At 40.7% G+C, this 14,585-nt stretch overlaps 1 protein-coding gene across 2 annotated transcripts; it reads right to left on the reverse strand.

The window, feature by feature from the left end:
• Positions 1-815: 815 nt before the first annotated feature.
• On the reverse strand, positions 816-14,375 carry hmmr (hyaluronan-mediated motility receptor (RHAMM)). Of its 2 annotated transcripts, none has more exons than XM_055224632.1 (20): positions 14,219-14,375; positions 13,913-14,011; positions 13,752-13,837; positions 11,790-11,867; positions 11,517-11,705; positions 11,351-11,437; positions 11,162-11,273; positions 10,593-10,658; positions 10,215-10,288; positions 10,074-10,138; positions 9,635-10,002; positions 8,717-8,865; positions 7,421-7,656; positions 5,734-5,850; positions 5,432-5,620; positions 4,645-5,334; positions 3,142-3,214; positions 2,024-2,200; positions 1,090-1,243; positions 816-1,006 (listed from the first exon to the last, which is right to left on the reverse strand). In XM_055224632.1, the coding sequence occupies exons 1-20, from the start codon at positions 14,262-14,264 to the stop codon at positions 966-968; spliced, it is 3,096 nt and encodes a 1,031-aa protein (XP_055080607.1). In that variant the 5' UTR covers positions 14,265-14,375; the 3' UTR covers positions 816-965. The 2 variants fall into 2 exon arrangements, with proteins under 2 accessions (XP_055080607.1, XP_055080608.1); XM_055224633.1 differs by having other exon boundaries at positions 817-1,006; positions 13,752-13,834; positions 14,219-14,369.
• Between the last annotated feature and the right edge of the window lie 210 nt (positions 14,376-14,585).

Raw genomic sequence — 14,585 nt, forward strand, 5'->3', positions numbered from 1 at the left:
AAGTAAGTTGTAACAATTAGTAGTAAGTTGTATGTAGAATAGTAAGTAGTACTAGAAGTAGTAAGTTGTAGTAAGTAGTAGTAGTCATAAGTTGCAGTCTGTAGTAGTAATAGTAAGTTGTAGTAATATTAATGCCTTGTAAGTTATAGCACGTAGTAGTAAGTTGTAGTAAGTAGTAATAGTAGTAGTAAGTTGTAGTAAGTAGTAATAGTAGTAGTAAGTTGTAGTAATATTAGTACCTACTAAGTTGTAATAGTAGTAGAAAGTTGTAGTACTGATAGTAAGTTGTAGTTGTACTAGTAGTAAATTGTAGTATATAGCAGTAATAGTACGTAATAAGTTGTAGTTAATAACAGTAGTAGTAAGTAGTAATAGCAGTACATAGTAAGTTGTAGCAAGTAGTAGTATGTTGTAGTAATAGTAAGTAGTACTAGAAGTAGTAATAAGTTATAGTAAGTAGTAGTAGTAGTAGTCATACGTTGCAGTTTGTAGTCGTAAGTAGCAAAAGTAGTAAGTTGTAGTAATATTAGTACCTAGTAAGTTATAGCATGTAGTAGTAAGTTGTAATAGTGAGTTGTACTAGTAGTAAGTTGTAGTATGTAGCAGTAATAGTAGTGCGTAGTAAGTTGTAATAGTAGTAGTGAGTTGTACTAGTAGTAAGTTGTAGCATGTAGCAGTAATAGTAGTAAGTTTTATGAAGTAGTAGTAATAGTAAGTTGTACTAAGTAATAGTATAAGTACGTGGATAAAGACGTACTAACAGTATAATAATAATAAAAACAACAATAATAATAATAATAATATTTTAAGCATTTGGAGAAATAAAAAAACTATAAAACCAATCTTTATTTACAGGTAAAATGTTACACCAGACTCGTGTTATTTTTGTATAAAGCTAAAAACAAGTGTTAAATCTATGTAGTAAAAGTAAATTAAATGTTCAAAAGTAACAATAAAATAAGGGTTTAGTTGCTAGTGGAGACGCTCCTCTTGTTTTTGCCGTTACCTACAAAAATAAACCAGGAAGTATAAAAAAAACTGTAAAAACGATTGAATAAATGTGCGGTTCTTCCGTGTTCGGATACTCACCGTCTCTCAGCGGTTTGGCGGCCTCCATGTTTTCCTTGTCGTGCTGAAACGCTTTGCTGGGGTCAAACCTGCGCTGCGTCCCGGCGACCTTCGACCTCAGCTGCTCCATCTCGCTCTTTTGTTTGGACACGAGCGTGCGAAGTTTAGAGACCTCCTAAAAAAAACATGAACGAAAGACTGAGCGCCGCACGGGTCAGGTGGAAGAATTATGACGAGGCGGCCATTTTGAAAAATCGTTATTGTGTTTTGAGCTCGTGATCGTGATTTGAACTGAACGACACGACGACAGCGACGTTTCAGGCACGTGCTTGACTCGTAAATATTCTCTAGAGCCATTTCAGTCGCCATATTTCATCCTTTTTATGATTAAAGTGTCTGTCGATACCAAAATCAAGCGATACCAGAGCAGAGACTGAAAATGTTTCCTTCAAAAACGTCTTTTATTACGCAAAACTGACTCCAGTGTGAATGAAACAAAACAAAACACAACTCCACTTCTGTTTATGAAGAGGCAACAACAGTTAAAAGCTCAGTCTGTCACATCTCCAAAGCTCAAAACGCTCTGTTCCACCTCGTGATGTCACCAAGTGGTAGTTTTCAAGTGAACAGCTACGTTTTTATCTTTAGCTCAGCAGAGATTCACAATTCTGGGACTGAAATGATCCGAATGATTCTAGAAAAATGAAGGCGTGTGGAGGTTAAAAACACAGCGGAGCACTTCCTGTATCGCCACACGATGACATCACAAGGTGGAACTGAGTGTTTTCAGTTTGAGGGAAAAACTCAGCCTAAATCTGCAGGGTTTGTGAGTTCAGCGAGATCAGAAAATAAAACAATATTGTCTCTTTAAACAGAAATAAAATCCTTAAATGTCTGAAATTGAAAACCGTTACGACTCCGGTGATTACGGCAACACAAACAGTTTTTTTTTTACCTGTTTGAGCGTCAAGTTTTCATCTTTGAGCTTCACCACGTGTTTGATTTTCTGTTTCTGGTTCTGGTGACCGAGCAGACGGGCGTAAGCGTCGGAGAGCTTGTTCAGTTCCTCCTGATTGGCTCCTTTCTCGTTTAGCAGCGCATCCTTCTCAGCAGCAAAAGCGTTCAACTGCGCCTACGATAAACAGAAATATAGAGACATTTTAAAGTTTACAAAAGCCTCAAATACCAGTTTTTTTACAGAGCAGTTTCCCAGTGATGCTATGGTAGTTTTGTCAGAATGGATGGGACATAGAGCTTATTTATCTGTATTTATCACAGAACCATGTGTGACCAGTACAGTTCAGTGCACATGTCAAACTCAAGGCCCGAGGGCTAAATGCGGCCCACCATGTCATTTTATGTGGCCCGTGAGAAGGTAAATTAAGGCTTGACTGTCATTTTAAAATAAGTCTGTACTGATTTAATGTTTGCATCGACAATAAACTCATGAGATTTTCCCAACAAGTGACACAAATATTTGCAAATAATCATCCCAAATTGTTCAGGAAGAGGAAAATTGTCGGCGTAGAAGGAAGTTTCAAGAAAGACACTAAAGGTGAATACAAGTTTGTGCTTTAAGGAGAAAATCTGTGTGTTTTTTGTGTTATGAGGCGCGGTCGGTACAATCTACGTCGACATTTTGACACAAAACACGGAGCTAAGTATGAAAAAGTGAGTCTGCGAGAAAAACGACAAATTGTCCAATAATTAAAAGGCTAAAAAAGTCTGTTTTTGAATCAGAGCTGAAGGTTCTGACCAGATCCACACTTTTAAAAATGTCAGTTTATCAGGAAATACACAGTTACACAGACACGTAATATTTGCAACTTGAATAAGTAATAAACACAGAAACAGTTATTTAACACGTTTAAAAGTAGTTACATTTATTTTACATGACATTTGTTTACATTTAGTGACATTTATCCTGCCACAGTCACATCTGGCCCTTGACGGCGGCCATTTTGCTGATGTGGCCCTCGGTGAAAATGAGTTTGACGCCTCTGCTTTAGTTCATTCATTTAGTTTTATTTTATTGGATTATTAAACAGGCTTCAGTAAAGACGCCCGACTCACCTGGAAAGGCCCCACTTTGGACAGCAGCTCCTCGTACAGACTCCTCCAGTGTTCAACTTCGGCTTTTGTGGCGCTTTAAGAAACGATGCACATTAAACATCAGCCATTTACTCCCATATTTGTGTGTGTGTTTATTTATAATATATGTTTTTTATGTATTTTTATGTATATTATTATTATTATTGTCATCATCATCATCAAGTATTTAAAAGGTGCACTTATGTAACTTTTCCAGCAGGGGTTTCCTCCAAAGTAGAGAATGTTATTGCTTTAATGCTGCACTGGGGAACATTAAAGCTAAACTTATCTTACGTAAACTCAGATGTTTATTGTTATAACATCTTACAAAACACATCTTTACTGTGAGCGACGCCGGACGGACGGATACGAGGCTGGGGTCAGATATCGGCGTCGATATGGAACATTCTGGTGGATCTAATATCGGTTCAGTCGATATCGGTTACATTGATATCTCATTTTGGTTTATAAACTGGTGGACGAAGACGATTTTCTGGCTGATGTTGATCCCAAACGTCTCATTTGTTCACATTTGCCTTCAGCTCATGACTGTTTTTATTGTTTGTTGTTTTGTTTATAGAATTTTTGTTGTTGTTTTTACATTTTAATGCACTTTGGTTCAGTTTTTGCTGTTGTAAAGTGCTATACAAATAAAGTTTGATTGATTGATAATATTAAACTTATATTTTACAAAGCTGTTCTGTCGTTACTTTAAATCATATGTGTCAAACTCAAGGCCCGTGGGTCAAATGCGGCCCGCCATTTCATTTTATGTGGCCCGCGGCAAAGTAAATTAAAAGGTATGACTGTCTTAAAATGTCAGTTTATCATTAGATACACAGTTAAACAGCCATTTTTTCATATCTATGCAAATCCATATGCAATATTTGTAACTTGAATAAGTGATAAATATAGAAACGGTTAATTAACTAGATTAAAAAGTAGTTGCATTTATTTTACATTAAATTTGGTTACATTTAGTGACATTTATCTTACAGTTAGTTACACCTGGCCCTGAGTTTGACACCTCTGCTTTAAATGATAAATGGCAGCCACAAAACACATTTGGATCATTTTTTTTGTCCATTGACTTCGCTGTTTGTGTTTAAAGGAAATTAATTATATTTTCAGTCTCTGGTATCGGTTGAAATCAGGCAAATACCTAACGCCAAAGTATCGTATCTGTGTGATCCCTCAGTCGTCCAGGCCTGACCCATCGTAAAAGCAAAAGTCAAATCCAGTTGGCAGATTTTACTTTTGCTTTTACCAAATTATCGGTATCAAAACAGGTGGCATTCGTCATAGGGATGCACTGATCCAGCTGTTCTCTCCACAGATCTGACCTGTAACCCGGCCTTGTGGCACCAACTGCTCGTCCCCATCCGCTCGAAAAGCTACACAGTGCATCTTTACTTATCGTCCGTGTCCACGAAGGCTCTGTACATTTATTATTACTTCTTTTCATCATAACCGCTGCTCGTTTACCTTTGCTCTTTGGCGTCTGTGATCCGTCTGTCAAACTCTCGTCTCTGCTCCTCCATCTCCCACTGCAGCGTCACCTTCTCCTGCGTCAGCACCTCCACCTGCTCCTCCAGGCCCCGCGTCTCCTGCCCCTGCTCCTCCAGCTCCGACTTAAACCTCTGCACCTCCTCCTCCATCGCGAGCACCTCCTCTAACCGGGCCTCGAGCTCATTTTTCACCCGCTCTGTTTCTTTTAGCCTGTTCTCCAGCATCACCTGTGTTTCTTTACTCTTCTCTAAGTCTGACGTGACGCTCGCCTTCTCCTCGTTCACCTGTCGGATTCGCGTCTGCAGCTGAACCACCTCCGCCTTGACCGAATCCCGATCCTTCCTCGCGTCCTCCAGAGCTCCCCTTTCAGTCTTTAGCGTCATTTCTATTTCTACTCTCTGCCTTTTCTCATCCTGAACCTGTTTTAGAAGCTCCTCTTTCTCCCGAGCGATGTCCTCTAGCAGTTTACGGGCCGATTCTTTCTCATTTTGGAGCTGAGTAAGAGTCTGGCTCGTCTGCGCCTCGACTTGCCCCCGTACGTCCCCTCGTCTTTTCAGCTGCTCCATCTCTTGCTGTAACTGGCTGATCAGAGCCGCGTTACTCTCCTCCGCTTCCTTCATCTCGTCTTCTTTCCGAACGAGACGGGCCCGCACCTCCAGCAAGTTCCTATCAAGTCGAGAAGAAAGAGTTTATAAAGGGGGAAAGAAAAAAAAAAAAACACAAACGGTGGAGACTTTCAACAGAGTAAAATCGGGTTTGACACCTTGCAGTTTCATCCTTGGCTCGCTCCTCGCACTCGAGTCTCTCCAGCTGCTCCTTTAAACTCTCCCTCGCTCCCTTCATCTCCTCTTCCTTCTCTTGTAACACCGTGTCCATCTCCTGTAGCTTACGGGTCAGCGCCTGCACTTCGCCTTCCAGCTCCTCTTGTCTTTTAATCAGCGTTTCTTTAGTCCTGGGAGCGATAGATAAACTAGCGACGTTGAACTTTTACCATATGCAGAGTTTGGGGGGATGAAACATAACACAGAAAAAAACAAAACGAAAAAAAAAAAAAAACGTGCTAACCTCTGGAGCTCCGACACAGCTGCCTCCATCTTGTTCAGCGAATGTGTGTGTTCCTCCCTCAGCTCTGTCATGGCTGCCAAATGCTCCTCTTTCAAAGCGTCTGCGTCAATGGTGTTACTGAAAATAAAACATGAAGAACGGCAAACAGCGTGTGGTTACGAAACAAAGCTGGAAACCGACAGACGGTGATTTTGAGATACAACGGAGCGACAGAACAGAACAAGCCCTGAGGTTTTATGAAGCAACAAATTAGATGTACACCGCATTATTTTCACGCGATATTCAGGTGTTTTGCGAGTACGTCTGCGAACGCTTTTAACTTTAATACGCAGGGTTTTGTTGTAGAAGTGCGCCACGGATACGCGAAATGACACGCTCGCTCGGGTGGATTAAAAGAGCGCGATGTAGGTTTGTGATCTGAAAATACCTTTACTTCACTTTAACGCAGGCCCTTAGTTTTATTTGATCATAGCTTATATTATACCACAGAAACGAGCTCCCAGTTTGTGAATGTGTCGTTCTGATTCCATTTTGTCCATTGCTTTAAATCACAGGTGTCAAACTCATTTTCACCGAGGGCCACATCAGCAAAATGGCCGCCATCAAGAGATAAATGTCACTAAATGTAAACAAATGTCATGTAAAATAAATGTAACTACTTTTAAACTTGTTAAATAACTGTTTCTGTGTTTATTACTTATTCAAGTTGCAAATATTACGTGTCTGTGTAACTGTGTATTTCCTGATAAACACATTTTTAAAAGTGTGGATCTGGTCAGAACCTTCAGCTCTGATTCAAAAACAGACTTTTTTAGCCTTTTAATTATTGGACAATTTGTTGTTTTTCTTGCAGACTCACTTTTTCATACTTAGCTCCGTGTTTTGTGTCAAAATGTCGACGTAGATTGTACCGACCGCGCCTCATAACACAAAAAACACACAGATTTTCTCCTTAAAGCACAAACTTGTATTCACCTTTAGCGTCTTTTTTGAAACTTCCTTCCACGCCCACAATTTTCCTCTTCAACAATTTGGGATGATTATTCGCAAATATTTGTGTCACTTGTTGGGAAAATCTCATGAGTTTATTGTCGATGCAAACATTAAATCAGTACAGACTTATTTTAAAATGACAGTCAAGCCTTAATTTACCTTCTCACGGGCCACATAAAATGACGTGGCGGGCCGCATTTAGCCCCCGGGCCTTGAGTTTGACATATGTGCTTTAAATAGAAAAGACATGACAGCGTGTATAATGTTTGTATTTCAGAAAACGTCCAAAGTATGTCGATAAAAACTTGTGCGTACCTGCGAATTAACTTGTACGTCATGTTTAAATCCGTCCTATTGTGCTCGAGTCTCTCTATTGTCATAACTTTACTCCTTTTTTATATTTTCGATACATACAGAACCGAAATGGAGCCACTCTTTGCTTTTGTCGAGAGCGTTTAAAGCCTCGGCCTCGTCTCTAAAGTCTCTTAAATGGTTTTCGGGGTCAAGGAAGTGTCCAAAGAACGGTCGAAGCAAAATGGTGGCTATTTTTAACGCTCTAAAACACGATACGATGAGTTATTTTGGGTTTGTTTTTTGTTTACTACGTTCCACATGGGTTCGTTCACCGATTATGACAATAAAACTAGAGAAGGAAGTGCTAGATTGGCAAAATGGCGGCATAATGATCACAAACCCCAGCAGCTGCTCCCTCGTGTCGCTCAGCTGTTTTTCTAACTCCTCGTTGTCGGTCTGAAGTTTCTCCAGTTCCTCCTGGCGTTTGGAGATGACGTCCCGCCTCCTCAGGTCCTCCTCCTCCAGGACGGACAGCTCCCCCAGCACCTCCTCCAGCTCCTCCTTCAGCTGCGCCATCTTCTGCTCAGACTCCTCCCGCTCCTGCATCAGCAACACCGTGAGGGAGTCGACCAGGGCCTGTCCACGGAAACACACGAGCGATGAGGACGATTATGGAAAGGAAATGGGTCACACATTAAAAACAAAACAGTTACAGGGGTATTTTGGCTCCAGAAAACAGAAAAAACAGCATAAAAAAATAGTTCCATGTGTATTTTGGATTAAGAAAACTGGAAAAAACAGCATAAAAAAAACAGTTCTGTGTATATTTTGGATCCAGAAAACAGAAAAAAACAGCATAAAAAACAGTTCCATGTATATTTTGGATTAAGAAAACTGGAAAAAACAGCATAAAAAATAGTTCCATGTATATTTTGGATCCAGAAAACAGAAAAAACTGCATAAAAAAAACAGTTCCATGTATATTTTGAATCAAGAAAAGAGAAAAAAATGCATAAAAAAACAGTTCCGTGTATATTTTGGATCCAGAAAACAGAAAAAAACAGTTTCATGTTTATTTTGGCTCCAGAAATCAGTATAAAAATCCTCAAAAAAGTCATAATTGCCAGGTTTTAGATGACATCACATTGTACAAGCCAATATTTTTTTTTAGAAATGCATCGATCTGATACTAATGCCAAATATCGGTTCTGTCGATATCCTGGTTGGACATAAAAATCGATGCAACGAGATTATTTCCTGGTTGTAGTTTTATCATTTTTGAATTTTATTAATACAAAAGTTGTTCTGTAGTTTCTTGAGGGAAAATAACAGTTACATAAACACATTTGCATCAGTTTTGCCTTATTTTATTTCAGTTTTAAGGAAATAAATGCCGTTTTCAGTCTCTGCTCTGGTATCTGTTGATATTGGGAATCTGCCATAGTATCGAAACTGGTATCGGAACTGGAAAAGCTGAATCGGTTCATTCCTAGTGTTATTTAATAGAGAAAAATGCAGATTGAGTCTAGAGAATAAAGGAAATGATCAGGTTTAAGACTTGTGAGTTGATCTTTGGGACGTTTCATGGCAAAGTACAATACAATCACCAGGGGAATGTGGCTCTTGCGCCCCCATCTGGGAGTTCGACATCATCACAAACTGAAGTACGCCTCAGTGAATCAAAGGTCAGTTTTACCTTTTCTTTGGCCAGCTCCTCGCAGACGGCTTCATGTTCTTCCTGTAGCTGAGTTTGCTTCGTTTCCTCGTCTTTTTTCGCCTCTTTCAGTGAGTTGAGCTCTGCCTTCAGCTCCTCCACACGCCTCAGTCCTTCTTTCTGAGTCTTGCCTGGAAAATCAAAGTGTGGATACATCTTAAACGCGAGAATATTGAGTGTAATTGTAAGTAAAAACAAAAGATTTTCCTGTTTGACGTCACAAATGTAATAATGATTCAGCATCAGTTTGTCAGATTTAGATTAGATTTGGGGCTGGAGCTAAAATGCACAAAGTTCTGAAACAACTATCCAAATTAGAGGATCGGCCGATATATTGATACAACAGGCCGATATTTGCACTTTTATGCTTATGGGAAATCGGCCTTAAATCTCCTGCCTGGGCCGATATTTGTTTTGAACTCACGAATTGCTGCATCAAGCTTAATTTTAACACTTTTGTGCGACGATGGCGTTTACACAGCTCTGTTATGGGTTAGCAGTAAAAAACAGGGCTGTGGATGTCGAAAAACTGATTTTGATTGAGATTATTTTGCCTTATTATAGTTTAATTATGTAGAAAAGTAAAAGTACAGACAAATCAAATCATATTTATGGCGGAAAATGATCGAAATTTGCCCAAAAAACATCGGAAGAGCTCATCGGATATAGGTTATTCTGTGTTCTAAACAATTGGTATCGGACATGAAAAAAAACATATCTGTCCATCTCTAATCCAACTGTAATAAAACTTAAGCATCCTTGAGTTTAAATGAGTCCAAATTATAATCAAAATGGCACTTTGCTACACAGAGTCACTACTTTTTTCATTATAATCTTCTTCTCGAGGTGCCCAGAGTACGGTTTGTCTATAGCAGAGTGTTTAAACAGCTGAAAACCTACTTCTGTCCTCCTCAGCAAAGAGACACCTTTGTTCCAGATGAGCCACTCTCTCATCCAGCTCATTCTCCGTTCTCCTCAGCACCTCCCTGAGCCGTGAGAGTTCTGCCTCCTGCTGGCGAACCGTGGCATGTGACGCCTGCAGCTCTTTATTCACAGTCATCATTCGGTCTTCCAAGTCTTTCACCGACTCCTGAGACGACTTCAGCTCGAGCTCTTGGCTTTCCAGTCTCATTTCCATTTCCCGTAACACATCTTTTGACAAATCCAAATCCTGCCGGTAGTACAGCGCCTCCTCCTCCTTTTGTCTAAGCTCGTCTTTGGCGGCTTCGAGCTGTGCAATCTGCCGCTCCGCTTCAGACTGGAGCTGTCTGTGGAGCAGGCAAACAAGTGTTGTAGTGTTTGTTTAAGAAACGAGTTGAGTTGAAGTCATTAAACTTACTTCAAAGTCTCCGTCTGACAATCTGCTGTGGCTTTTTCGGTCTCCTCCAGTTTTGAGCGAAGATCCTGTTAAACCCAAACAAACGTTATTTCAAAATTGGTTAGTGATAAAAATAAATGTTGCAAAGTCTGTTCGTTTTACCAGTATCTGCTCATTTGCTGTGTCGAGATAGCCCTGCAGCACCTGAACCTCCTGCCGCAGTTCTCTGATCACAGCTGCACAGAATACAGTTTTAATTATACATGTTTATAGTGAAAAATCAAATCTGTCAACTGGACAAAAGGCAGTGTCCTCCAGTGATCTGACCACAACTTGGATAAAAAGTTGTAGGAGTGAAGACGTTTCGCTGCTCATCCGAGTTCTGGTCAGATCCCTGATGGACACTGCCTTTTTGTCCAGTTGACAGATTTGAATGTTTCTTTTACTGTGGCTCAAACCTGGACGACTGAGGGATTACGCAAATACACAGGTTTAGCAATAAATACAAAAACAAGTTTCGAAGGATCTTTTAAAACTCACCCTGCAACTTTGCATTCTCATTTTCAGCATCTTCAATTTGACTTTTTGTAACCTGGTGGAGGTCGTCTGCAGTGACAAGACGAGGCGAGTTTATTTGTACAGCACAACTGATACACAAAGTAATTCAAAGTGCTTTACAGAATAAGGCAGACATTAAAATCACAATACAACAAATCGAAACATCAATAACGATCAAAAAATAGCCTTTAAGAGAGAAAAGGCAGAATAAAACCCTTTCAGTCACATGCAGCTAAACAGAACGTTCGACTCTGGATTTAACTCTCATTGCCAGTTATAACACAGTAATTAGTGTTAGTTTAAAAAGATCTGCATTTAGAACGTGTAAAGGAAGCTTAAACAAAGCATTTAACTTATGTTCTAATGGAAAGACAGGAGCGGTGTTTAATACGTTTTCTTCTTCCCGCTCCTTTTTGAGATTAAGTAAGAAAAAATATGTGAAACGTGCATTAAGTGAACTGGATACATGCGTTAATTCATCTGCTCCAAATAAATAAATACATGAAAAATGTATGAAATGAATAAATGAAATATCGTGAGTTTCGTTTTACCTAAATCTGCATTCCTCTCCTTCAGAGTCTTGACAGTTTCCTTCGCCGCTCTCAGGTCTGTTTCTAAAGCTTTAACTTGACCTTCAGTGTTGACGCGCAGCACATTTAGCTCCTAGTGAAACAATAACAAGACTGAGCTACACGTATGAGGTTTACTATGATAAAAAAGCATCTACTAGTTATTTATACCTTATTTTTTGCATCCAAATTGTTTCTGGCCTCCATCAAATCCATTGTGAGAGAGTTTATCCTCTTTTTTGACGCATCTGCAGAAACCTACAAACATAACAGGAATAACATGTTTATTTATTTCTTTAAGGCAACTCAAAAACACTTTCTGAATGAGAGAACAAACCTTGTTCTTTAAAAACTCATTGATTTTCTTGAGTTCCGCCCGCTGCCTCTCCAGGGTGGTAACATTAGCAGCGAGTGCGGTTTTCTCCCTGACAGCAGCCAAAAGTTTAGCCTCCGCCTTCTTCAAGTCCTCCTCCAGAGCCTGTAAACGCCGGTCCTGCTCACCCCGCTGCTGGACCAAGGCTCTGATCTGGACAAATGGAAATGAACATATTAAAGGAATAGTGTTCTGAAATCTGTAAACTAATATCGGTGTTCAAATGATCGACGTCACCTCTTTTTCCAGGAGTTTATGTTGTTTCAGATCGATGCTCATAGTGTTCTTCTCCTTCTTTGCACTTGCACCGTTAGCCTGTTTTGTTATGAGAGAATAATGCACATATTAAATAAGAAATGAGTGATAAAAACAACTAGGTCTGTCACAATAACACATTTTGAAGTGAGATTTATAGGTACAGAGGAATACTGCGATAAATGATAATACTGCAACTAATTTATGTCACCGACACAATAATAAAGCGAGACAATCCCAGTAAAACATTTTTAAATAGACGGTATTATTAAAAGGCCTGACCTGCAACAAAAAAAACATCAAAATGAACAAGTAATTAGCCACAGAAGCTACTTTTACAACACTCCACAGCTCAAATGTTATTGTACTACAACAAAAAAATACCCAGAATATCCCCACGTTTAGACACGGTAAAGTTTGATCTTTATCTACAAGGAGACCCAAACAAACAAAACAAACAAGTACACAAGTTCATATAAAACATTACAAACAGGAGTATATGTGTGTATAAAAGTTCTTAACCAGATTGTTAAACTGTGTCACCAACATATCCAGTTTTGCTTTTCCTTAGAGCAAAACGGCCAAAGGCTCTTTCCCATCTCAGAAAAAGCCACAGAAGTCACTTTTCCAACCTTCTACAGCTCAAATATTACTGTATTACAACAAAAATGCCCCAAATCTGCATATTTTTGTGAAGAAATTGTACAGATGATAATGTCTGAGGCCCAAAATATATATCATCAAAGCTTCAGTGTATAGAAAAATAAGTTGATATCGACAGGACAAAACACAACTGAGGCTTCTCCTACAGAAGTAAAGCCAGGAAATCATTTTATTAGACTCAGACCATAAGGACTCGAACGATGAGACCAGGACTCATACTCATTCTATCAGGACTCATTCACACCGTCAGGACTCACTCATTCACACCATCAGGACTCACTCATTCACACCGTCAGGACTCACTCATTCACACCGTCAGGACTCACTCATTCACACCGTCAGGACTCACTCATTCACACCGTCAGGACTCACTCATTCACACCGTCAGGACTCACTCATTCACACCGTCAGGACTCACTCATTCACACCGTCAGGACTCACTCACTCACTCACACCGTCGGGACTCGCTCATTCACACCGTCAGGACTCGCTCGCTCACACCGTCAGGACTCGCTCACTCACACCGTCAGGACTCACTCTTTCACACCGTCAGGACTCACTCTTTCACACCGTCAGGACTCACTCTTTCACACCGTCAGGACTCACTCTTTCACACCGTCAGGACTCACTCTTTCACACCGTCAGGACTCACTCTTTCACACCGTCAGGACTCACTCTTTCACACCGTCAGGACTCACTCTTTCACACCGTCAGGACTCACTCTTTCACACCGTCAGGACTCACTCTTTCACACCGTCAGGACTCACTCACTCACACCGTCAGGACTCACTCATTCACTCACACCGTCAGGACTCACTCATTCACTCACACCGTCAGGACTCACTCATTCACACCGTCAGGACTCACTCTTTCACACCGTCAGGACTCACTCTTTCACACCGTCAGGACTCACTCTTTCACACCGTCAGGACTCACTCTTTCACACCGTCAGGACTCACTCTTTCACACCGTCAGGACTCACTCATTCACACCGTCAGGACTCACTCATTCACACCGTCAGGACTCATTCATTCACTCACACCGTCAGGACTCACTCTTTCACACCGTCAGGACTCACTCATTCACACCGTCAGGACTCACTCACACCGTCAGGACTCACTCATTCACACCGTCAGGACTCACTCATTCACACCGTCAGGACTCGCTCGTTCACACCGTCAGGACTCGCTCGTTCACACCGTCAGGACTCACTCATTCACACCATCAGGACTCACTCATTCACACCATCAGGACTCACTCATTCACACCATCAGGACTCACCAGTCCATCCACAGACATGGTCCTGCGCACTGGGGACATGAATCCTGCCTTGGACGGAGATGGAGGCGGGAGAAGGGCGGTGTCTGCTGTGAACATAAACCTGCATTAGTTTAAGAGACAGTGCGTTGTATTTTTACTCATGTCTGTGTTTAGATCCTCACCGGGCTTGGGGGGTCTGAAACGCTCAGATTTATCGAAAGACGCGGCTCCTCTGAGTTCTTCATGTTTAACGTCATAAGCTCCGGGCGGAGGGGCGCAGCCTGTGGAGAAAACAACAAACATGACCCTGCTGCAAGTATAATCACGATACAACTAATGAAACCTGACTTTAAATAGATTAAAATGGAAAAACAGGACGCAAAGACCCAAGCGACGAGGCTAAGCAAACAGGCTAAGCTAACAGCAACAAAGACCCATGTAAATCTGTGATAAAAGAGATAAAACTGTTTCAGAGCAGAGCCACTTACCCACGTGATCGTTGAATCTCTTTAGCGGGGCTTTTGAGAACGACATTCCTGAAAGATTCTATAAAATCTGCTGTTTAAAACTTAAAAGAAGCGGATCCAGCAGCTGCAGGTCTCTCTCTCTCTTTCTCTCTCTCTCTCGTTGTCAACATCCGACGCGCCGCTGAAAATTCAAACTTACGTCATACGCAGTTTTACGTGGAACTGACCAATCAGAAGTAGAGAGTGGGTGACGTAGGCGCGTCGCTGCGGAAGTAAAAAAAAAAAATAATAACCTACTTTTATAGAACTTAAATGGTGATTTTGTGCGCTCTTCTGGGAAAATACATTTACATTACATTCATGAAAAAAATACTCAAAGTACGAAGAA

The sequence above is a fragment of the Periophthalmus magnuspinnatus genome, chromosome 10, assembly GCF_009829125.3.
Source record: "Periophthalmus magnuspinnatus isolate fPerMag1 chromosome 10, fPerMag1.2.pri, whole genome shotgun sequence".
In the NCBI taxonomy this organism is placed as follows: domain Eukaryota; kingdom Metazoa; phylum Chordata; class Actinopteri; order Gobiiformes; family Gobiidae; genus Periophthalmus; species Periophthalmus magnuspinnatus.